Genomic DNA, 25,369 nt, shown 5'->3' with positions numbered 1-25,369 from the left:
ACTCTGTGAAAAGACTTTACCAATGTGGTCGCACTTAAGCTGCACGATCGTCCTTTGAACTCAGGGGAGAGGGGGGCTCCTGCTGTGTGGATGAGGAAGGAAGCTGCGGGCCTGAGCAGGTTAGGATACACAGCTTGCAAGTAGCAGCTCTGCGGTGAGACTGGAGGCAGTCTGACTCGGGAGTCTGCAGTCTTTGCCACATTCACGAATTGAGTGTGTGTGTGTGTCGGCAAGAACCTGCACCCCATTTTACAGAAGAGGAAGCTGAGGCTCAGAGACGTTAAGGAACACTTCTCTATGGAGTCAGCTGGGCCAGCCTCCCTGTAAAGCTAATTCCTTTTTTTTATTTTAAAGATTTTATTTATTTGAGAGAGAGAGAGTGCCTGCAGGAGCAGGGGGAAGGGCAGGGAGCCCTTCTGTGACAGGGCGTCGGGGGGCTCTCGATCCCAGGACCCCAGGATCACCACCTGAGCTGAACCGACTGATCCACCCAGGTGCCCCTGCAAAGCTAATTCTTAAAGGTGGAATATTTTTAATATGGACCCTTGGTTGCTGCTCCCCAAATCCTGCTCCCCACTCCTGAGCGCATGGCCACCGGGTGTCACCGGGTGTCTCCTGAGCCTCTGCCTTAGCACCTCACACTCACAAAGCCGCCTCCCTGTCCTCCATCGCCCAGGCGTGGAGAGAATCAAACCCAGCAATCCTTCCTTTAAAGTGCTGGGTACTGTTTGGAGAGGGCCAGACCCCGGGACTTGCTCCTTCTCAGGGGTCCACTTAGTCACACTGGTGTTGGGTTCTCAGCTGAGTGCGGTAACCAGGGCACCGTCTTCCATCAAAGGAAGACTCCGTGGTTCCGGTCTCCAGGGTCTTCTGACAGCTCCATTCATTTCAGCCCCTCGGGCCTCAGAGACCCGGAACTCTGCCCTCCCGCAACCCAAGCTGGGGCACGGGGCCAGGAGCCACCCCCCGCCCCCAGGAGCCAGAGGGACAACCTTCCTCTCCTGGCCTGGACTTCATGGTTGTTTCATTATCCTTGAAAGCTCTTAAAGTATTTCACACAAGTACTAGATATATAAATGTAAACCTGCTGCTTTAAACATTTGGAAAACCTAAGCGCATATAAATTGAAGAGTAACATTTCTCCTTACTGCCCCCTCTCAACCCCATCGCGCCCCTGCCCCAGACTTACCACTTGTTGTTGATGCTGTGTGTTGTATGTTTTGGTCATTTGTCTGCAGCTTGCTTTCTAAACTCTATAATATGTCTTCTCGATATTTCCATGCAATACATGTGCATCCTCTTCACTATTTTGATCTACTGCTGTGTAAAATATAGTGTGATGCCCATAGTTGTTTTTTGTTTTTGTTTTTTTTCCAACCGATCCCTTTTAGCTGGACATGTAGGTTTTTTTCCCCAATTTGTCGCTATTACAAATAATTCTGCTCCAAACATCCATGTGCTTGCCTGTCTGTGCGTGGATGTGGGCGATTCTCTAGGGCAGACACTACGAAGTGGAAATGCCGGGCCAATGCTAAATTTTAGCAGATGCTACCAAATTACCGTCCAGAATGGCTGTACCATTTCACACGCCCACCCTCAGTGTCTGAGATTACTGGATTGTCTACACTCTCACTAACTCTGGGTGTTATGAATCTTTAGGTTTGTCTACTGAAAATGAGTCTATGGTATTACGAGTCAGGATAGTGGGGGGTGATAGTGGATGGGAAGGGGCATGAGGGGGCTTTTGGGATGCTGTTGATGTGTGTTTTTTGATCTCAGTAGTGGCTACACAAATATTTTCAGTTTCTCAAAATTCATTGAGTGTCATGCTTATGATAGGTGCACTTTTCTGTATGTATGTTATTCTTCAATAAAATGTTCAAACTATTTCCTTCCTCCCCCAATCTGGTGGGTGACAAACAATATCCCATGATCATTTTATTTTGGAGGTTGAGCCTTCTTTTTTTTTTTTTTTTTAAGATTTTATTTACTTATTTGAGAGAGAGAGAGTGAGCGAGAGAGAGAGCACGCATGCATGCCCGCACAAGTGGGGGGGAGGGGCAGAGGGACAAGCAGACTCCCCACTGAGCAGGGAGCCCGATACAGGTCTCGATCTCAGGACCCCGGGATCATGACCTGAGCCAAAGGTAGAAGCTTAACTGACTGAGCCACCCAGGTGCCTTGGTTGAGCCTTCTTTTGTTGGTACATTGGCTTTCTGGGTTCCTTCTTCTGGAGTATTTTACTTCTGGGTCTTATGGAAACGGTTTGTCTGACAGAGGAAACCCCCTTTCAGAAAGGGGAAAAGGTACTTGACCCTCCCTGAGCACCAATCATATGCTCTCATGCTCACAGCACTCATTCAGGGTAGGTGCCATTCACCCCACGAGGCTGGGGCTCAGAGCCGTGAGGTGACATGCCCAAGGTGACAAAATTGTCGGACTGCAGAGTCCTACCCTCCTTGTTACCCTTTGAGCTGCTCATGTGGCAGGCATTGGGCCAACCATGCAATAGGCATGATTGCAAGTAACCCCCTGCAACAGCCCAGTGAGGTAGCTGTATGGTCATCCTGTTTTACAGATGAGAACACTGGAGCTCAGAAAGGTCAAACAACCTGTGCAGTGCACCCCGTTGGTAAGCGGAAGAGCAGGGTGAGCCCAGGTCAGCCTGGCTTTAATGCTGTGATAAGGCAGTTCTATCCAACAGAATGTTCCGCAGTGATGGACATGTTTGGTATCTGTGCTGACGGTATGGTAGCCCCTGGCCACGTGCAGCTGTTCAACCCTTGAAATGTGGCTAGTCCTTCCGTGGAACCGAAATTTTAGTCTTATTTAATTTTAATTAATTTAGGTGGCCTGTATTGGACAGTGCGACTTTAAACAGTCGGGTCACGAGAAGGAGAGAAACTGCAGGGTTACGGGTGCAGGTGACAGAGCGGCTGTCCCAGTGGGAAACCAGCCAGCTCACCAGGAGGGACCCACTCCCAGCGGTTCTCACACAGCCCACACCCAGCCGGCTCTCTTTTCGGGCACCGGAACCAAGCTCTGCAGCAAGAACCACAACTATTATAATCAGATGTGGTCTTAACAAACCTCTTAACCTGAGACTCAGTTTCCTCATGCATAAAACGGGTATCAGAATAGGGCTTTTTTTTTTTTTTTAAGATTTTATTTATCTTTTGAAAGAGAGAGAATGGGGGGAGGGGCAGAAGGAGAGGGATAAGCAGGCTCCCTGCTGAGCGGGGAGCCTGACACAGGGCTCGATTCCAGGACCCCGGGATCATGACCTGAGTCAAAGGCAAGTGCTTAACCAATGGAGCTACCCAGGCGCCCCCAAATATGACTTGTTTTAAGACTAAATGAGAGAAGGGGCACCTGGGTGGCTCAGTCGGTTAAGCATCTGCCTTCGGCTCAGGTCATGATCCCGGGGTCCTGGGATCGAGCCCTGTGTCAGGCTCCCCGCTCAGCAGGGAGCCTGCTTATCCCTCTCCTTCTGCCCCTCCCCCCATTCTCTCTCTCTTTCAAATAAATAAATAAAATCTTAAAAAAAAAAGACTAAACGAGAGAATGTACAGTGGCGGCACGTATTTGACATTCAGTAAGCTAGTCGACAGTCAGACTTACCACAATGATGCGTCGTAGGCTCACTTTTAAACTTTCAAGGTTTTTCATTACATAGTGATAAAACATATTCATGCTAAAATTTAAATAATGCAGATGGGTATAAAGTGGGACCTAAAAATCTCCGAATACTTTAAACCCCAATCCTCTTCCCAGTGACACCGTTGTGGGAAGTTTCTTATGTGCCCACACAGGAATTGGTTTCACTTTCATTAAACATCTCAGACCATTCTGATCTATCCTTTTGAAAAGTGCGAAAGGGATCAGACTAAATGCACTATTCCATAACTTGCTTTTGTCACTTTATGATATCTCAAGGCTGTCTCAAGGGTCAGCAATGTTTCCATGAGCACTTAACACACGTCTTTCTGTATATGGGTAAGTTCACCCGCCAGAGGGAAAAATCTTACCAGTGGTATCGCTGGGGTAATGGTTGGGGTATTTTCAACTGTGAAAGATCTTGGCATATGTAAAATCTCCTTTTAAACCTCTCAGGATCACTGGACTTTAAAGGAATGTTCTAGTAGGTTCTTCTGACAAGATTCCTCGAACCATTGCTAATAATCACCTCCGGAATGCATTTGCTGGGTGGGTTTGGAATGTTGGAGAAAGTTTCTCTTTAAGCAGATCTGGTTTCTAAGGTCTCCTTGGTGTAGGGACATGGACGGGGAGGGGAGGGCAGGAGAGGGGACTTGGCAAGAGGGCACCCGGGAGTCAGGGACCTGGATCTCTACTAATCCCAGCTCTGGCTGGCTGCTGGAGTCTGAGGGCAAAAACTCTGCCTTCCTGGGAGAAAAATCCTGTAGGAAACACTCTAGGGGAGCCACTGAGCCTGTGGATCTGGGTGGGGAAGGGGGAGGAGAGGAGATATCTAGAAGGGCCTTGCCAAGGACCGGACAATGGCGATTCTCAGCAGGCGAAATCCAAACAGCCCACAAGTGTAAGAAAAGATGGTTGGCCTCCCCAGAAACCAAAGAAATGAACACTGAAGGAACAATGCAGTATTATTTGTCACCTATCAGATTGGCAAAAATTAAAACAAAAATGGTACCTAGTATTGGAGACAGTTGGATACCTAGTGCGGGGAAATGGACACTCCAGTCCTCCTGGAGGGAGTGTTGAGAGGACAGTCATCCTGCAGGGAAATGTGTGTGCTCTGGTATCTATACTCTTCCATTTCTAGGAATTTGTTTTCAGGAAACAGCCAAACATATGCATAAGGATACATGCTCGAGGATTTGCATTAACCAGCATTGTTCATGATAGTAAGAAGATTGAAACTAGGTAAATATCCAGAGGTAGAGAATTGATTAAAATAAACTGTGTTATCTCCATAAAAAGTAACAATCTTTGGCTAAAACTGATATTGTAGACTCATGTTTACTAACATGGAAGATGCCCACTATCTGTATATGAAAATCAAGTGGAAAAAAAAAAAACAGGTTGCAAAATAGTATTTGTGATTCCATTTTTATCAGTAACAAAATTAGCTATATGTATATTATTACATATATAGTGTTATGCTATAGATAGGACATATTATATATATACATATACATATGTTACATATATCAATTATATGTCTGCATGTATATGTGTGTGTATGTGTGTCTACATATGTATATTATGTGAATTTTTGTGGGAAATGTTTGGAAGGGTAGAAGGAAAATGTCTCCAGTGATTATACTCAAGTGGTGGGAAATTTTATTCATTCATTCATTCATTCATTTTTGTCATTTTTTGCATTGCTGAGGGGTTTATTTATTCATTTTTTGGCAATGAGCTTGTATTATTTTTATAATAGGGAAAATAATATATTAATATTTATTTAGGAAGCAAAGAAAGCTGATAACTCTGTCTCAACTATGTTAGCCAGTCTAAGTGCAACTGTCCCCTCACACCAAGACTGTCCCCAACTCTTGTCCACTTTAGAAGCCCCCTCTGATCCCAGGGCTGTCTGTAATTACAATAATAATAATGAGGAGGAGGAGGATAATGATGTCAATGTATTAAGCACACACTGCAAGCCAGGCATTGGCTGGTACTTGATGCACATTCTTTCATCAGATCCTCATAGTGGCCTGAGACGTAGATACTCTCATGTCTTTGGATTTCCTAGGAGGGCCTGAAATGGGGACTCCGTGCAAGTGATTTACTGGGGGAGGGCATTCATAGGAAGTCTGTGAAGGAGTAAGGGAGGGAAGCAGGATGGGGAAGGAGAAATTCAGCAAAGGGAGGGGGTTCAGCTGAAGTCTGGTCTCAGCCTGACCCCATGGGGAAGTCTGGACTCTACATGGTACCGGGTTGTCCTGCTTTGAGGCAAGAGGACTGGTCTTTTATCCCTCTACGTTAGTTGGTCATTGGCTGTAGGACATGGGAAGGGATAACCAGGAGATCGGGTCAACCTCCCAAGTACCTCTGGGTGAGTCACATCCCATCAGCTAATCGTTCTAAGAAGAGTGTATCTGTTAGTTGCCAACGCTCACAGCACCTGGCAGCTGGGTGTGCTGGACGAGTACAGGGGATCTGGGTGGAGCACTAACCTCCTCCATGTTATTATCCCTATTTTACAGATGGGAAAACTGTGGCTCGGAGAGGTTAAGTGACTTGCCCAAGGCTACTCAGCTGGTAAGAGACGGAGCCTGGTTTTGAACTCAGGTCTGAAGCTCTTGTATTGAGCCCTAAAGCCAGACTGCTGGCAATTTCAGAGAGGAAGGAGACTGAGGCTGTGGGTGGATGCCCTCCCAACATTCCCTACCCCACCATGTGCCCCCTCCACCTGCTCTCTGTGCTTCACATTAGCACCTTGGGTTGAGAAGCACTTCCAACCTGGGCTGTTGAAGAAAGGAGCCACAAAAGGCCTTTGTGTTTCTGCAGAGGGCTCTGAAGATTGTATACTGGTGGAGCTGGTTGCTAGGAGACATTTCTCAAGAAAGGTTCCTTTGGAAAATGAGCTCAGGCTCTGCCCATAGCCTCACATCATTATAACTGGGAAAGAGACATCCCAGCCTGTGTTTCCCCCAAGGTATTAGATGTGGATCCAATTCCTTCTACTGGTTCTTCCAGGCCCCCAGCTCAGAGTGTATCCCAGCTGAAAACAGCTCCTGGGCCAGATAAACTCAGAACCACTAGGTAATCATTATCTAATTACCATTAGGTAAACAGGGAAACTGAGGCACAGGGAGTTGAGGAACTCACGTAGTGAGCTGGTGGCAGGGTCATGGCTTGTGTGTCATTAATGCACGAGGCAGCCCCTGCCCCCCCCCAACTCTCTGAATCCTGTGTGGGTAAAACAGCAAGAACTCAGTATATGAGGACCATGCATTCCCCTTTATGAATCCTTGGGTTTCAAAGCCTTCTGGGGGACGAATGATTACTTTGCTCAAGTGGAGATGAGCAGCTGGTATTAATTGGGCATCTGCCAGGTGCCCAAACTGGAGTAGGTGTTTTAGGGTCTTCGTCTGCTAAATCTGACCTCTGGACCATCTTGGGGTCCATTTCTACTGGTTGTTTTTTTCTTGACTAAAGGTCACATTTTCCTGTTTCTTTGCACGTCTAGAAAATCTTGATCTTGTACTGGATGTTGTGTGTGTGTGATGTGTTATAGAATCTGGGTTCTGTTTTCTTCTGAAGAGTGTTAAGTTTTATTTTAGCAGACAGCGTGATTACTGGCTGATCCTTTTGAAATCCCATGTGCCTCGTTTTACACTTTGTTAGGGAGGATTCATGCAAAGCTGGAGCTATCTCCCAAGTCTCCCAAACTTGGCAGGACTCGCCTTTACACTCTGTCCTCTGAGGATATAGAAGGATTTGGCTTCGGGCTTTGTTGGGGCTGGGCTCGAGCAGCACCTACACCAGAGCGTGGTCCTCACTCCTAGGGTGCAGGCTTTCTGGCGTCTCAGTTTGAAGCCTGTGATGAAGGTCTCTCCAACGTCTCCCAGCCTGCTTGCCCCACAGGATCTATTTGCTCTCCACCCTCAAAACAGCTGCTCTCTGGTAAGCCTTGGATAGTTTCACCCTGTGCAAGCAGAGCCCAGCCTTTGGGCAAGGACCTGTGGGTCTCGGGGGTCCCCCACACAGACTTCTGGGGCCCCCTGGCTATGCAGCTCTCTCCTCTCCAGTGTCCTGTCCTGCAGATTCCTTCTGTTTCTGTTGTCCCAGTTGCCCAAACTCTGGTCCCTGTCTCCTGAGCTCGGAGGGACTGAGGTGCTCTGCTTAAGCTCCAATGCCCTGTGCCATGCTCAGGAAATTGTTCCTAGGACAAGAGCCCAGGTGATGAGGGGCTCACCTCGTGAATTTTCCCTCCCTCAGAATCACAGTGTGTATTGTCCGCTGCCTGATCTCTGATTTTGTCAAGTGTTACGTTATTTTTGGTGGGAGGGCTGGGCTGGTACCAAGTCCTTCGTTATGGCCGGAAGGGGAAGTCCAACTCCTAGCTGGGCTCTCTCTCTCTCTCTCTCCATTTGTCTTGGAAAGTTTACAAGGACCCTGGGAAGAAGAGCTTACTATCCCCATTGAAGAAGCAAGGAAACACGTTCAGAGGGGTACAGTAAGTTGCCCCACCAGCAAAATGGGGCAAGTTGCTGAAGAGTTTGCTAGACTCCAGAGCCCATGTTTTGTCCCTGTCCTGCTGTCATTGGAAAAGCTAAAATGAAAACTAAGTTTCACTGTTACCATCAGCAAAATGGCAGCATTTTCTGAGCCAGCTCCCATATCTTCCTACATCCCATCCCTCCCTGTCTACCTTATTCCTGTTTCTGCCACTGACCCCCTGTTCCGGCTGTTGTCACCCTTTGTGTGGACGATTATAGTTGTCACCTATGGGGCCTCCATTGTATTCTTCCCAGAACACTTTTGCTGCCTTATTCTCTTGCTCCACTGACTTCGGGGGCTCCCTGTGACCCAGAGTGGCCCTTCCCAAAGGGTAGAATTAAGAACTTAGGGAATGCTATAGCCCACAGATCTCTTCTTGGAGATTCAGAGCTGGAAGTGTGACCATGCAGAGGCTCTGTAGGAAAGAAACCTGTTTAATTGGGCTTCACCCAGTCTTTGGCCCTGAAACCCTTGGCTCATCTAACACCTATTAAAATCTTGTGGAACATACTAGAAAACGTTGGACCACAGAGTAAAGGCTAGTCTTGTCTTTTGTATTTTTCTTTTCTTTTCAGGCTAGTATTTTCTGTCTGCATTCCAGTCCTACATTTCAACCTACTCTTTCAATTTCATTTCCAATGACTTATCACAAGTTACCCTTCCCCCCCATACCTGTTTCCTCCTCCAGCCTTCAAGCCCTTCTAGCTGTAAGAATGATATAAGCCTGCACCTGTTGGGAGTTTCCATGAGGGGGGACTGGCCCAGGAATGAGGTTGACCAGAGGAAAGTAGAGCCATGAGGAAGAGGGGGACCAGGTCTTGAAGACTTCATTTAAGACCCTGGATCCAGCCTTGCCTGAAGCCATTACTCCTAGACTTTCAGCTACAAGAACTGATAAATTATCTTTCCTTCCCCCTTAGCTGCAACCAAAAGAGTAAACAGCAGCCTGGGAATCCTCTGTGGGGCTCTTTCCAGAACAGCTCCTTCCTCATACGTTAAGTAACAATTACCCTAAGAGCCAGGCACCTCACCTGTACCAAACCTGCAAAGTGATATAAGTATCCCCATTTTACAGATGAAGAAACTGGGGCTCAGGGAAGTTGAGTCACTTGCCCAAGTCCCACATCTGGCCGATGGCAGAGCTGAGATTTGCCTCCTGCACCTGGAAGGAACCACCAAGTCCATAGCATCCAAATCTGGCCTGGAACCTCCCTCCCCAGACTCTTGTGGCCGTGGTATGGGGGACACCTGGGCTTTCTGGAACGGGGCAAAGGCAAGGAAATCAGCAGTGAGACCTGGCCGCAGATCCCATTACGCCAGTGGAGATCACGTTTCCTCTGTTCCGGCGCCATGAGCAGGGCAGAGAGGCGGGCAGGCGGCCACTTCCCTGGTTATTCAAGTAGAAAATTACAGGTGCCCAAAATAGCCTGGGCATTCTTTTATTTATGAATAAGCGGCAAGTCCGTGAAGCTGGAATGGGGGCTTATATGTATTTCTTTCCGTTGATCACTTTCCTGAGATCTGCAGAGATCTCTGGTTCTCTCAGGGGACTTTCTCAGGAGTTGCCAGGATTGGGGTGGGGTGTTTTCAGGGTACAGTGGTGAAAAAAAGAGAAATGAGGCCTCACCACACAGGAGCTGAAGATGTCCCTGTCCTAAGGCTTGAGTTCCCAGAGGGTATAGGGGTTGAGATAGCATACATGGGTCTGTCCCAGCCATCCCCGTCTTGCTGTGTGGCCTTGGGCAAATGGCTTAACCCTTCTGGGCCTCCATTTCTTCTTCTGTACAATTGAATGAGTCCTAAGCTCACAGAAATGTTTATTTTCTTCTGAGCATAAAATTAATACTTGCTCATTATAGAAAATGAAGCAAGTGCAAACAACAACAACAACAAACAAACAACCTACAGAAAAATGACCATTATATCCCTTCATTATTCCTCCCCAATTAATATAATCAGGATTAACCTTTGGTATATGTCCTTCCAGTCTTTCTTTCCATGTATGCATAAAAAATGGCTGGTAGAGCCTAATCCCTGAGCCACTGTGCTCTGAAGAGGGAACCCTCACTTACGTTATAGTCAGCAAATATTAATCAGTCAACAAACAGTATTGAGCCCTGCTCTGGGCCTGGGTGGCTTGGAGGCAGCTTTCTCCCAATACCCACCCCCCACATCCTCTTTCTGTTTCTCTAGCCCTCTGGCAGCAACCCCAACACTGGGTCCTCACTCAGAACCACCTGAGGGGTTGGTGAGGAGAAGAAGTCATTTTGCGGGTCTCAGACATGGATGTGGGGCCAAAACTGGGGCCTGGAATCTGCTGGTGGGGACATGTGTGACCTTCCCGTGCCACCTCTGCCTCTCCTCCCTGCTGCCCTCCCCCAGGGCTGCGTGTTGTCCAGTTCACGGGTAAAGAGATTAGAACGAGTGCCTGGCGCACAGCGTCCAGTCGATACATCTTAGCTGCTGATAGGACTGTGACATCATTAGTAGTCCTGGTGGGGGCTAGGCAGCCTGAGGCCATTCCCTCTCGGAGACTCTGATTGGTAATGAACATGAGGAGAGAGCTGAGTCACTTGCAGGATGGAAATAACAGCATTAATGATGACCACGTTCGTCCATTTATCTGGGCAGCACTGCACCAGATCATTCTTTTCGCTGCTTACAGCCACCAAAGTAATGCGTGTCGTTAGTTGTCACTCACAGGTGAAGAAACTGAGGCTCAGGGATTTCAAGTGGCTCTCCCAAGGCCACACGGCTGGCACGTGGCCAACAGGGACTTGATCCCAGGTTTGTCCTGTGCAGGATCCCTCATCCCTGAACTTCAGCCTGTCCCGGGGAGGAAGGCCTGATCCCTCCCCCTGGGGAGCTCACCCTCTGGTGGCAGATGCCCAAATTTAGAGCTTTCCTCCAAGTTCCCTGGGTTTGCTGAGGGGTCGAGGGAGAAGGCTGCAGGCTCTGGGGTTGGACTGCCTTGGTGTAGATTCCTACTCTGACACCTCTTAGCTCTGTTACCTGCCTAGCTTCTCCCAGCCTCAGTTTCCCCTCTCGAAAATGGGGATAATCAAAGTGGTGGCGAGTGGATGGAATTGGACGACATGAAGCTCTCAGCATAGGTGTGGGGGCAGAGTAAGTGCTCAATAAATACAGCTGTTAATAACTTTATCGCTGATGTGATTCCCAGAGGACTTACTGAATCTCCAAAGGCCACCTTCCCTTCCACCTGGGTGGTGGGCAGGGCTGTGGCTGGTTTCGTTCAAGGAAACCCCGGCCTTCCCCGAGCACTTGGAGTTGGTTCCTTCCTGTCGGATAGTGCTGCCTTTGGTTTGGGCTGCTGCAGACATGCGCCCCAGTGTGAAGGGAGGTGGCCGGAAAGAGGGGGTCCTGCCCAAAAGCCCCCAACATCCTCTCCCTCCACTCTACTTCCTCCTCCCAGTCTGAGAGCAGCAGAATTCTGACAGCCACGCTTGTCCTCCCAGCGACGGGGCTGTCCTGAGCAGGCAGAGCTCCAGCAGGACCAGCCAGCAACTTGAGGTTTGCCCACCCTGGATGGCTCCTTCTATCAGGCAGATACTCTTGATTTTTTGCAGCATCTGTCTATAGGCGGGACTCTGACAGAAACTCAGCCCAGAGTGCCTTGACAGCTTGACTGCGAGGAGCAAGGGGACTGCTGCTTCAGGGCTGGCTTCCTGGGCTCTGGGAAGCCCCCCTCCCCCCGCCATGCCATCCCCCCAGCCCTGGGCGATGATGCTCAAGCAAGTGCGTGGCTCAGAGAGTGAGCTCTGAGACAGCCACCTGAGTCTGATTCCTGGGTTCACCACTGACCTGCTGTGTGACCTTAGACAAGGTACCTAACCTCTCTGAGCTCAGTTTCCCCTCCGTAAAATGGGGATAACAGCAGTACCAACCTCGTGGAGTTGTTGTGGGACGGTGTGTGTAAAGTACTTGGGTGGTGCCTGTCACGTGATCATGATTAACTAAATGGGAAATTATCATTTCCTTGAAATGAAGTTGTTGGAAGCCCTGTGGTCCAAGTTGTCAAACTGCTCTGGATGAGGATGAAGGCAGTGGGGAGACAAGTCACACTGTGCAGGTTGAGTTTTCTGCAGCAGAGGTTCTTGACTCTGGAAACAAGTTCCCTTAAGGGTCTGATGGCTGAGTTCCCTCTTGTTGGAAAGTCTGTCCATCCTCAGGTACGCACCGCACTTTGCACCCAACTTCATAGAAACCCACCCATGAGCATTAAAGTGGAATTTATCTCAAGGAAAGGACAAAGGATGTGCATCCAAATATATCTACCAGGATGTGGAAGAATAAAAAACACTCTCCAGTCAAGGATTGTTCAAGCAAATCGTGGCGTGTCTATATCAGGGGAATGCTATGTGCCCACGAAGAAGGGACTGACGGGAAAGCATGCCCCCCTCCCTGAGCCCCAGAGCCATTACCTCCCTGTGAGGGGTGAGCTTGGAGGAGGCCCTGCTCTCTGAAGGAGTCTCTCTCTACCCAGCCCTGCCAAGGAGCTCTGGGATGGTGGAGCCTTTGCCAGGCAGGAGGCAAAGGCAGGAAACTTTAGCCCTTATGGCCAGTCTGAGGTGTATGTGTCACATCTGCCACAGACAGCCTCTGGCTCAGCTCCCAGGGAGGCAGGCCAGGGGTCCGCTGCCGGAGGCTCCCGGCTGCAGGCAGAGCCCGCCAGGGGCAGAGGGGTGCCCGCAGACCACAGTGCCAGGGGGCAGCACTGGACCAGTGCAGTCACCCCGGGACGTCTCTCCCTCTCTCCAGTGTTAACCTGGCTGAGCCTGGATGAGACATCCCTGGAAAAACTGCCACTGGAACTTTCCACTTACTCTGGCCTGGCTCTGGAATAGCAGGATTCAGAAGCGAGGGAGCCCATGGCCATTTCAGGCCTGAGCTGCTTAGCTGGCTGGCTGTGAGTCAGACTAGACTCACCGAGAGGAGATGTGTGTAGTCCGTGGGCTAAAAATAATCCTGGTGCCACCATGGCCTGGCTGTGGGGGTCTGGGAGTCCTGCTTAGGATTTTTTTGCATCAATATTCATGAGTGGATTGGACTGTAATTTACTTTTCTTTCACTGTGCTTGTTTAATTTTGATATCAAAATTATTATTAATTATTTTAAGTAGGCTCCACACCCAGAGTGGAGCCCAATGTGGGGTTTGAACTCACAACCCTGAGATCGAGACCTGAGCTGAGATCAAAAGTCAGATGCTTAACCCACTGAGCCATGCAGGTGCCCCAATATCAAAATTATTTTATCATAAAACGAGGTGGGAAGTGTTCTCTTATTTTCTGTTGTTCCGAAGACAGAGTATAAAACCAAACTGATGAATTCCTTTAAAGTTGAATAGAGCTCACCTATAAAACTGATGGTCTCATGGTTTCTCTATGGGAAGATTAACCCATGGCTCAATTTCTTTAAGTGTTACTAGCTATTCAGGTTGCTTATTTCTCCTCGAGCCAGTTGTTCAACATATTTTCTAGATGTTTCTAGAGAGTTTAAAATCTTACAGGCCATATCATAGTCATATCTGCTATCTTCTTTAAAGAACCAACTTTGAGCCATATTGATCTTTGTATCACATAGATACAAAGGCCCTTTGTATCCCCTTCTTTTGTTTCTGCTCTTATTTTTATTTTCTTGTTACTCCTACATTTTTTTTTCAGTTGGTTCTGCTATTCTTTTACCAACCTCTTTTTTTTTTTTGAAGATTTTATTTATTTATTTAATTGACAGAGAGAGAGAGACACACACACAATGAGAGAGGGAACACAAGCAGGGGGAGTGGGAGAGGGAGAAGCAGGCTTCCCGCCGAGCAGGGAGCCCGATGCGGGGCTCGATCCCAGGACCCTGGGATCATGACCTGAGCCGAAGGCAGTCACCTAACCAGCTGAGCCACCAGGCGCCCCTCTTTTACCAACTTCTTAACTTTCACATTTGGCTCATTATATCTCAGCCTTCTTTTCTATCTGCTTTTAAGGCTGCAAACTTCTCTTTAGATGCTGGGTTAGCTGTGTTTTGATAAACAGTATCTTTACCCCCTTTCGGGTCTGAGGATTTCCTGATACCTTTGATCAATTTAGAAGTGTTCCCTGTCTTCCAAATATATTTTAGTTTCTTTTTTATTTGTTACCGTCCTTTAGTTATGTGGTAGACCTACACTATGATGTGTAGGGTATCTGGATTTGTTTTGTAACCTACAATGTGGTCAACATTTGTAAATACTCCGTGAGTGCTTGAAAACATTTCATAGGTATCTAAAGATACCTTTTAAATCAAGTCTGCTGTTTTTTTTTTTTTTTAAGTGAAAACCACAATGAGACACCAGTATATATCTGTCAGTTTCACATAAAAAGCTTGAAAAGTAGAAAGTGTCAGTGAGGCTGTGGGGCTTCGAACACTTACGCACTGCCCGTGGGCGTGTAGGTTGCTGTAACCAGTCTGGCTTTATCCAGTAAAGGTGTGGAGGGTGGCAGCGTAGGCCACCCCAACATATGCCACTTTGGCATAAGGATGATTTTGAGCTAAAGACGCTTTAAAAACGGCAGGTACAGAAGAGGTGCTCTGACCTCCCCTTGTCTCCCCAAAAGCAGGAGATAAAACTCCCATGTGAAAGATGCTCTCCCCCTCCCAGGAGGAGAGAAACATTCTTAGCACCAGAGATGGGGATTTGAGCCGAGAGAAATCTACACGAACAGATCTCGAGAGTTAGAATAACCCTTGTCTTCCTTTAATCTCTCCATGTGTTTCATGTGTTTTTCCCACCATTGCTATTCTTTGTTCAGCCTGGGATGTAAGTAGTTGGGCCTAACCTGCTTTCGGGGGCTTTGTTTTCCCGTGGGGACTCTCAGGTACCTGTAAAAATCCATAAGCTTTTCTCCTAGTAATCTGTCTCAGGTTGACTGAATTCTCAGGCTCAGCCGGAGACCCGAAGAGAGTAGAGAGAAAATCTGCCTCCCCTGCGGGTGAGCCCGCACGTGCCCTCGGACTCAGCCAACCACTTCTGAACCTGTTGGTTGGCAGAAACTATATCCCTATCGTTTGGAGATCTTGTTTTTTCTTCCTCTGCTCCAGGGCTGTGTGCGGGGGGCGGGGGGTAGAGGGCTTCTGGGGGGGGTGTTGGGACATCAGGAAGGGGACCGCTGGTCCTTGGGCACATCTCCACCCTGCCATCTCAGCGGAGTCATTTGTAGAGAGCAGAATTTGAATTTCTGATTTTCTGGGAGCTGATGGGGAAGGCCTGTGAGGAAGGGTGGTGTTTCCTAATTCCTGCCAGTCGCTGTGGCCCGTGCTGTCCCTGAGCGGGTGATGACTCCCTCAGGCCTGACGCAGCCTCTGGCTCGGAGCAGATGCTCAGGAAATGTTTATGGAATGAAGGAGTGAGCTCCCTCGATGCCGGCCACGGATTCATGCATCCACTCGTACCTGTTGTACGTCAAGGTGCGCTGGGCACAGGGCATCCACAGTGAGCGACAGGTAAGGTCCCTGCCCTTGGAGAGCTGGCATGCTGGCTGGGAAAGCCAGATAGGAAACAGTTAAATAACCAAAGAAGGTAATTTCGGATGGTGGTAAGTTCTGTGAGCAACTGCAAGACTGGGGACTAAGATGGGGATCCTTTAGCTGCAGGGGGTGGGTGGTGGGGAAGGCCTCTCTGAGCTGAGCCCTGCGTGGGTCAGCCGTGGGAAGAGCCAGGGAAGAGAGCACCAGGCAGGGGGAACAGCAGAGGCAAAGGCTCCGAGGTGGGGAAGAGCTTGGCCCAGCGGAGAAGCAGAGTGAGTGAGAGATGGCCTCCTAGGAGGCCAGGCCGGATGGGGGATCACGGAGGGCCTGGTGGTTGTGGACTTCCATGTATCTGCTCCCCAAGGGTTTTACCCAGGAGAATAGAGGATTAGATTCTGAATCCAAATAGCTTGCGCTGGCTCTGCCGTGTGGGAAGTCACCGCAGCGGACAGGAGCTAAAGTGAACTCCAGGTCCCCGGAGAGCGGCTGGTAGTGGACAACTGGGTTCCAGCTACATGAACGTATACCTGTAGGTGCCTGGGAAGAGAAAGTTCCATGCGCCTGGGTGGCTCAGTCGGTTAAGCTCCAACTCTTGGTTTCAGCTCAGGTCATGATCTCAGTGTTGTGAGATCGGGCTCTGCGGTCAGCGGGGAGTCTGCTTGAGATTCTCTCTCTCCCTCTGCCCTCCCCCTGCTCTCTCTCTCAAATAAAAATAAATCTTAAAAAGAAGAGTAGAGGTCTAGTGGGGTGAGGGTCATAGTTATGGGTTAAATTGTGTCCCCCAAAAGATATGTTGAAATCCTAGCCCCCCATAGCTGTGAATGTCACCTTACTTAGAAGCAGGGTCTTTGAAGTTGTTTGTAATCAAGTTAAAACGAGGTCATTAGGGCGGGCGCTAAGCTAGTATGCCCGGTGTCCTTATCTGTAGAGGAGACGAGACACAGGAGAATGCCACTTAACCCAGTGGCTGTGGCAGAGACTGGAGGGACACATTTGCAAGCCACGGAACAAGGGTGGCTGGCGACACCAGAGGCTAAAGGAGAGGCAGAGAAAGATTCTCCCCTCGAGGCTTCGCAGGAGCACAGCCCTGTCAACACCTTGATTTCGGGCTTCTACCCTCTGGAGCTGTACGAGAATAGATTTCTGTTGTTTTTGGCCACCTGCTTTGTGGTGGCTGGTTAGGCAGCCCTGGGAAACCAGTACGTCCCTCCGCGCTGCCCAGCTGTGAACACAGAGTCACCATGGGCCCTTCACAAACTGGCTGCTTTGGGGTCTGCAGGTCCAGATGGCAGGACTCTCCACAGACATCTGCCATATCATAAACCCCCAAATGGCCCCAAAGTATTCCCCAAAGCTCCAGCGCATAAGGAAAAACTCCTGGGCGGTCCCCCAAAACACCACTGCCCAGTTTCTAGCTGAGTTCTGCAGGTTCTGGGTATGACATCCCTTGTGGGACACCCCATGCCCTATCCTGAGTTTCTATGGGAGCAAGGTGTCACCAAGACCAAGCCTGGCTCTCCCAGCTTCCTTGGCCGTCTTGCTGTTTTCATTGGCCTCCGCTTAGATTTTAGAAGACAAAAGGAAAGTTCCAGCTCCTCCGCCCTTTCCCTGTGCCCCAGGCCCTGAGATCTGATCTCTCACTTAAACAAAGCCCCTTGTTCATGTCAGCTCAGGAGACACAGTGTTCTGAAAGCAGATCCTTGGGGCCCGGGGAGGGAGCTGCGTTTTTGGATTCTTGCCTTCTCCAAAGCCAGCTTTTGATTTGGCCCATCCTACTCCACCTCCAAGCCCTTTCATGAAGGAAATTAAATTCTCCTGAACTTTAAGGTCCCTTCTCAGCACGGCTCCCCATGGTACGGGGGCCACCACCTGCGAGTAACTCTACACAGCAAGGTGAAGCTTTCTTCTGGCTCGACACGCAGGGTTTCATCCAGACACTTGAAAAATAAGTCCGTGAGCTGGGGAGCCAGATGTATGTGGGTTCAAGTCCTGGTTCTGGCAGTGGCTTGCTGTGTGATCTTGAGCGGTGAACTCAACCTCTCTGAGTCTGGGTTTCTGCCTTGGTGAAGTGGGAACATCGATGTGTATGTGGCTAGGCCTGTGGTGAGGAGTTCAATGGTTGGAAAGCATTCATATTTTTACCTTCAAGAAGTAGTCATTTTACAGATGAGAAGGAAGGAGGCCTGAGAGGCCTGTGACCCCTTAGGCTGCAGAACCATGTGGGGTGGGTTCAGTCCAGCTTCCGGGTGCAGGCCAGGGTAGGGCTGTGTTGTGCAACAAGGTCACTGCAAGAGACCAAGCCAAGAGCATGGCTTCTGGCATGTGCGGGAGGAATCTGAAGGCCACCTTGCCTCAACTCAGTGAAATGGGGGAGACAACCCAGGCCAGGCGGCAGAGAGGGGCTACTGCCCGCGTGTGCGTGGGGGCCTGGCGCGGCATCCTCCCGCCTCCCCTCTTCTTGCTGCCTCATTTTGCCCCTAAACCTGTGCGTATAGCACAGCCACCAACCCTGCATTGACAGGGGAGGAAACGAGCCCAGAGAGGGAGACCATCTTGCCCAGGGTCACTCAAGGCCTCAGAGGTAAAGACGTTTTCTTGTTAGTGGAGCGGGAAGATAGGACTGAAAGGAGGTGGGTGACATAAGGAAGGAATGAAAATAATGTCCTCCATCTATTACCCAGGAAAGTTTTGCCCCTCATGGCCTGAGCATGAGGTAAAGCCCGCCATCTTGGATCCTTCTCCCCTGTTCCTGTCTGGAGGCATTAAAACACATGGGAGTGGAAAAGAGGCCCGGAGGGGCACCCAAAGGGTGTGGGGAGCAGAGGGGCGGAGGTCAGGAAGATAGTCGTGGGGTCTCCTCATTCTGCTCCCAGGGGACTTTGTTGGTGGCTTCTGTGTCTTGTGTCTCTGTCTCTTTCTCCCTCTCCATCTCTCTCTTGCTTGGTTCTCAGCTGTTTTTGAATACTTGAACAAAAGCGAGAAAAAAAGAGAATGTTCTCCTTGACCAAAGAGTCTAAAGCAGATACATAGTTGGTTTTTGGGGGGGAGAGTGTTATGGCAAGGTGAGTGGACGGGTAGGTGGGGGGGGATGGGGAGTTAGGGCCCCACCTGGACCAGCCCCACAGCAGATCCCAAGCCCAGAACCAGGAATCAGGAGGCCCTACCAGGCCAGGAAGACTTGCTGCAGACCAAGAGATTCTTTCAGTTCCTGGGACGTGCTATGCCCCTCATACCTCCCGGCCTTGGCAGGTCCTGTTGTGTCCCCTGGAAGCCTCTCCTAGTCCCCTGACCTCATTAACCCTTTGTTCCTCAGATCACAGCTTGGGCGTCTGGGAGCTTCCTGACTGCTCTTCTTGCTTTGTGGACCTCCTGTGTCCTAGCTCCTCTGTGTTTCCCTCATCAGAGCACCTGGCCCCTGCCCCGTCATCCCCAGTGACTTAGTTCTCTCTTGCTGGGCTGTGCACCCCAAGGACAGGGCCTGAGTCCTGTCCACTGCTCTGTCTCCTGTGCTTGGGATCCTGGTACCCATAGTGCCCAGCCAATGCTTGTTGAATGAATGATGAACAATCAATCCATGAGGTTTTGCATTTGGCCAGGAAGTCGTACTGGTGGAAAATGCGTGTGTGTGTGTGTTTGTGTGTGTGTGTGTGTGTGTTGGGCAGCTGGAGGTGAGGTGGAGAATGTGGGAATTTGGGTCAGAGTCTTAAAGCTATTGGAAGGAAAGGAGGGGATGTGTGGGAGAAACTGAGGGGTCCAGCCTACGTCCTTCCTTGCAGCCTGAGTTCTGCGTGGATCCTTCCGTGAGCTTGGCCTTCATCCCCACCCTCGAGTTTTCCCCCCAGAGACCCAGCTGCTGTCTGTCTCTCTTTCCCTTCCCTCCTCAATTTATTGGGTACTGATGATATGCTAGGTGCTGGGGACATGGTGGTGAGCCACAGGCCAAACCCCTTCTCCCTTCCTTCTTGGATAAATCACAGAACTAAAGATGAAATTACAGCCATGATCAGTGTGGTGGGGAGAGTGCCGAGAGCATAATGGGATTTGCCCTAGTCTGGGGAACTCGGAGCGGGGGGGAGTGGTGGTGCCATGGGGTGTCTGAAGGAGCTTTATCCCCTTCTAATCTCTCTGGCCCCTTCCCAGCTATCCCTGGTGATCCTCCAGGCTTAGGAAAACCTGTAGCCTATTCATGCAAATACAGCCCTGAGACAAGCTTGCTCTCCCTCACCCCCACCTCAGCCTCTTGCCCTGAGTAGACATTTGAGATCCACTCAGGCAAGACTTCCTAGAAGAAGGGTCAGCTGAGCTGGCATTTTTCTTCCTTTCTTTCTCCTTCAATTTCTTTCCCTCCTAAGCTGGGCTTCCAGCCATAAGGATGGACAGGAGAAGTTTTAGTCCTAGAAGAGGTGATTGCAGTGCTGAGAGTGATGGCACTGTGAAACAAAAAAGCAGCATTCTTTCCTCTGGGCAGACCTAGCTAATGCCTGGGTACCAGGCTCCACTGGTAGAGAGTGGACCGGATTCCACCCCTGCTAACCGGTTGCCTTTGTGCAGTGCCCAGCCTGTGCATCCGTTTGGGGCAGCCCAGGGCATTCAGCTTCTGAACCCAGCTTGGAGAAGCCAAGGGCAGAGGAGAAGGAAAGCCCCACTGGGAGGCCTCAGGGAACAGGAAAAGCGCCCTTTCCCTGTTTCCTAAGGTCTCTCTGCCTGCTTTCAAAATGCCCCTTTCAGTTGTTGCCAGTACATAGCTCCACAGCTCCTAGACCTCACCCTCTGTCCCTGGGCTTTCCCGGGGAAGAAATTTCAGCTCCAACTTTTTGCAGGGTTCCAGGCCAGGCTATTGTGAGGGTGGGGAAGGAGGTGGAGAGGCTAGCTCACCGTGAAGGGGTGGACAATGTGTTTAGCAGTTTGCTTAGGCCGGGGAGATCATGCAGGGGGTGAACAGATGGAGTCAAAAGGGGGAGCCTGGACCTGAATGACAAAGTCTGTGCTCACGATTACAACATGTGTGCTCATCTCTCCTCCCAGAACCCCCAGGAGTGTGCCCTGCATGTGTGGATGAGGGGAGCAGTGGGGGTGCTGGGCCCCAGCTGTCCTCAGAGAAGCAGTCGGAGGCGGTGGGCAGAGTGGGGGCCGCGGCATGGCAGGGGCAGCGGAAGCCTCCTAACGAGGTGCTCACGCCCCGCCAAGCGGGTGCCGCTGAGCGGGAGCCATCCATCATCGGCAGGGATAATTGTTCAGGGAGCCAGTGGGGCCCAGCCAGATGGGCGCCTTTTGGACTTGGAAAGAACGAACACTCCCTTTCAGACCATTTATCAAATTTAGCTGGATCTCTCATCTTTTTTTCCGTTTGTTTCTGTCAAGGAGACTTTCTCCTAATGAAGACGAATGCAGAGCGATGAGTGACTTGGCAAATGCCCACAGAGTCAGAATACAGGATCCATTCAGGGAAGTGAAAAACCCAGGTGGTGCGGAGTTTGGAGAGATGTCTTAGAGCATGCTAAGTGTCCAACCTTCAAGGGGTTCCAGTGGGGATCTGGGGGGCACAGCCAGCCCCCTCTCTGCTGGAGCTCCCCCTTCAGCTTCCAGAGCAGGGTTAAGAGCTTGACCCACCATTCCCTGACACCGACTCTGTACCAGGTGCTTCAGCTCGTCCTAGTGTGCGTGGGGAAATCACGATCCCACGTAGCAGATGAGGAGACTGAGGCTCCGAGAGGATGAGCAGGTGGCCCTGACTGGGGACCCGGGTGGGACTGCACTGTGCTTCCTGCTCCAGAGCCCACCTTCACACACGCCAGCAGAGCAGTTCATTGGCCGAGGGGTCCAGGCTCTTCAGACTGCCTGGTTCAAATCTCGACTCCACTGCTTACTAGCAGGGTGGCCTTGAGCTCTCGTTTAATCTCCCTGTGCCTCTGGTTGTTTGGGTAATGCAAGTGTCCACCTCAGCGAGCTGTGGGAATACTGACTGAGAGAATCTTTGCCGAAGCTTGCGGTGCATTGTGTGCTGTTACGAGTAACGTTTTCTGATACCAGGATATCATTTAGTATCTGTTTTTAGTATTGGCAGCCTTAGCGGTAGACTTGGGATCACGTCTGGGGAGCTGGACTTGGGTAGGCATTGCCTGGAACAGCTTGTGGGCCTGTCCCCTTCCTGAGGGAGGGACACTGGCTGCTGACGGGGGACTGAGGACGGAGGGCCCTGACCCCTGGTCTCCGTGGATCGTCAGCTGGGGTCTGAGGTCCGTGAGAGTTGCTGTGAGGGCAGGGATGCCTTTCCCTCCTTGGCCCAGCTCCCAGCACAGGTACCCAGTTAATGTTTGTTAATGGGAGGCTGGGGTGGGAGCAAATGAAGGCTTGCGGACAAATGTGGGCTTGAGCAAATGAAGGGCGGACGTTTGTGCATTCAGTGCATTCTCTGAGGGTGGCTCGGTCCCACCGTTCATGGCGCTGGGGAAGGAGACCCACTGCCTTCCTGTGTGCCTCCAGAGTTGGGCCTGGAGTTGCCGGGCCTCGTGGAAATGGTCTGACCCTGGCTGCATGGCCCTGGCAAGTCCTTCTGCTCTCTGGGCCTCAGTCTTCCTGGCTGTACAATAGGGAGGGTATTGGACCACATCACCAGGGGGTTTCCAGACCTTTTTACTAGAACTATGATTAAGCCCTAAGTGTGGGAGGGGGTCTGAGAAGCCTCCAAGGACAGCACTGTGACCTTTCTAGGACAGGCCAGTGGGTGTCACGGACATCCCACAGAGACCAGCTGGGCTCTTGCCTCCAGAAACAGAGCAGTAGGCATGTGGGGAGTCGGGTGGGGGGTGATCCACAGATAGGGAGCCCCACAAAGGGCCTGGCCTGGACATGCTCACAGCCTATCTCCCGGCTGGCTCCACCCCTGAGCAGCTGGGGGAAATCGTGTTTGCTCCCGACTCAGGGTTTTCATCTGCTGTGGGGTGTGATAGTAGGTGCCCTGGGTGGCTCAAAGGGAGGGGTGAAGCCCAGAAGAGGCCGCAGGTATGAGAGGATCAAACCCAGACGGAGACAATGTTCACTGAGCATCTATTTGGCTCCAGGCATGATATCATTTAGCTTTTACGACAGTGTGAGAAGGATTATTATCTTTAGTTTATTGAGGCAGAACCTGAGGCTCAGAAAGGTGCCTTGTCTTGTCCAAGGTCACAGGGTATGTGTGGAGGAACTGACTCTGGTCTGTCTGACCCCAGAGCTCATGTTCCCATTCGCTCTGTTCTGGGACCTTCCCCCCGCTGAAGGGCGGGAGGAGGGGCTGGGCCCAGGATAGGCCTGGCTGCCAGTCTGGGGGCTCGTTCTGACTGGAGGGGGCCTCCTGGGCTGCTGTGCTGAGGAGGATTCTGAGGCCATCTGGACCTAGTGGGAAAGGGTGCACGGATTGATTTGTGATGCTTGTCGTGGGTGAGAGAAGAGAGAGAGGCAGTCCATGAGCTGTCTTTGCGTTTCCTAGGCCAGACCTTGTCAGGGTCTTTTCTAGGCGTGGGAAGCTGTTCTCCAAGGTGACTCTCTGCATGTCTACGTTTCAGGCAGGATCTAGAGGCTGAGCTCACTCTCCGTTGGGAGAGCAGAGGAGCTGGAAGAGAGTTCCTGCAAGGGGTTGGGTGGGGCCAGGGCGCAAAGATCATCTACCTGCCCTAACTGCAGGTGACCCACGCTGGCCACTGCAGGAGGGAGAAGGACAGCCCCAGGACATCAACCTTTTAGGATAATGCTGCTGGGGCTGCTGAGGGCAGGCAGGAGATTCCGGGCCTGATTGTACCTGAAACAGAGGCGGTGGGAAGCAGAAGCCAGCGCAAGGAGACGCCAGGGGTTATCTCACCCAACACTCATTTTCCACATGGGGAAACTGAGGTCCAGAAAGCTTCCTCCATGGGGTCCATGATGCGTCTTACTTAAAATCTGAAAACTGTGGGATGGGCAGGGTTGGCAGAAAATGTAAAGTCGAGCAGAACCACGAGCCGTCTGCGCATTAGAGCCCCTGTTTATTGGGTGTCAGGCAGCGTTTTACGCACGTCCTCAGCATCATGTCATGGCACCTCCCGGGAGGTGGGGACCAGCCCTACTCTACAGGGGCGGAGCTGAGATCCAGAGGGGTTCAGCTCCTTGGCACAGTAGGGAGCAGTGCCCCGGGCAGCCTGACCACACCGCTGGGATCACAGTCCCGGGCGATGTGGGCTGAGAGCTTGTTTAAGAATCCCCGGGGAGCCCTGCCTCCCCTTTCCCCTGATCCCAGAGGTCTGGGGGGCCCCAAGAAGGAGACTGTTGAGCAAGCCCCTTCCCATGCCCCCTCTCTAAGGCAGACAGAGGGGATCTACAAACCACATTTTCAGAAACACCGCATAGGCTATGCATACAAATCCCCAACTGAGAGTCCAGATGAAGAAGGTGATGCAGAGGCAGAGGAAGAGAATTCTAATAATAACAGAGCATAGCTTATATATAGCCCACTATGAGCCGGGCACCGTTCGAAACACTTTACATGCATTTTAATTCATTTAATTCTCACCAAAAGCCTCTGAGGTAGTGACTCTTGCCCCCATTTTACAGATGGGGAAATGAGTCACAGAAAGCCTCAGTAACTTGCCCACGGACACTCCCGTGGCACACGGGGAAGGGGCAGCCACGGAGCCTGTATGTGCGGAAGTAGAGAGGTGTGTGTGTCTGTCAGACCAGCCTGTGAGAGTGGACAGCCCCCAGGTCTGTTGAGATGGAGAGATCAGAAGGCTTTGTCCTAAGCCCAGCCAGGTTTCTCGATGCAAATCTTGGCTGTGAGCTCAAGGAGGGAGGCGGGCGGGCAGTGCCTGGCTGAGGCCCCATGCAGCCTGCAGGTGGGTGGGGGAGGGCTCCCACTTGCCAGATGCAGCCTCCCTCCCCACGTTCACGGACCCGGCAGGACCCTCGGGGGCTCTTACCTTCTTCCCATGGACCGCTCCCATGGCATGGAGTGGGCACCAGGCCTGCGTGGGCCTCGGGGGCCAGGCTGGGGGTCCTCCCTGCTGATGCTGTTCTCAGGAGCCGGGGCCCAGGGGGTTCCCCAGGCCAGGGCCCCCCGTGCTCTCGCGGCTCATTCTCCTCAGGCACAAAGGAGGCTTTCACAGCTGCTCCTAAGCCCAGAGCTCCTCAGACAGGCTTAGGGTGATTCATCCTGTCAGAGGGGCACGGTGTCTCCAGATGGCTCACACGTCCTGTGGTCCCTCTAGCTCCTCACTTCTTATACCCCTGCCTCTCTCAGGAGGGGAAACTGAGGCATCCAAGGTTGGAGGGGGGAGAGAAGCAAAGCGGTCCTCTCACCATGCGGCCGGCAGCTTGGGTACAGCGGGTGACCTCTGGCTGGCCCAGCAGGCAGGACTTGGCCTTCTTGCCAGGCTGGGCACTGATCCGCAGACAGGTCCCAGACAGGGGAGGCTGCGTGGGACAGCCGGGCCGTGGGGCTCGGGGCAGGCTTGTGTGGGGATGTGAACCTCGGGCTGGACAGCCCCCATTAATACTAGATCTTTGAAGACACTTGGGGGCAAGGGCTCTCCCAGAGCAGAGACTCTGAGAGCCAAGTACTTCATTCACCAGGACAGTAGTCCCGGCGGGGAGGGCTGGGCTGGGCTTGGGCCAGGAAAATATCTGGAGGCCG

At 51.2% G+C, this 25,369-nt stretch overlaps 1 protein-coding gene across 2 annotated transcripts in view; it reads right to left on the bottom strand.

Annotated features, from left to right (window-relative positions):
* Positions 1-25,249, bottom strand: part of FAM107A (family with sequence similarity 107 member A) — a 50,972-nt gene extending 25,723 nt beyond the window's left edge. Inside the window, exon 1 of one of the 2 annotated variants that reach the window (XM_036071782.2) lies at positions 24,657-25,249. Coding sequence is in view for 1 of the 2 variants with exons in the window: in XM_036071778.2 (XP_035927671.1) it covers positions 24,657-24,680 (24 nt within the window). In the remaining variant the exon portion in view is untranslated. The remainder of the gene's footprint in view (positions 1-24,656) is intronic. The other variant, XM_036071778.2, reaches the window with a different exon arrangement.
* Positions 25,250-25,369: the final 120 nt, after the last annotated feature.

The sequence above is a fragment of the Halichoerus grypus genome, chromosome 1, assembly GCF_964656455.1.
Source record: "Halichoerus grypus chromosome 1, mHalGry1.hap1.1, whole genome shotgun sequence".
In the NCBI taxonomy this organism is placed as follows: domain Eukaryota; kingdom Metazoa; phylum Chordata; class Mammalia; order Carnivora; family Phocidae; genus Halichoerus; species Halichoerus grypus.
This window is presented reverse-complemented; position numbering and strand designations above follow the sequence as displayed.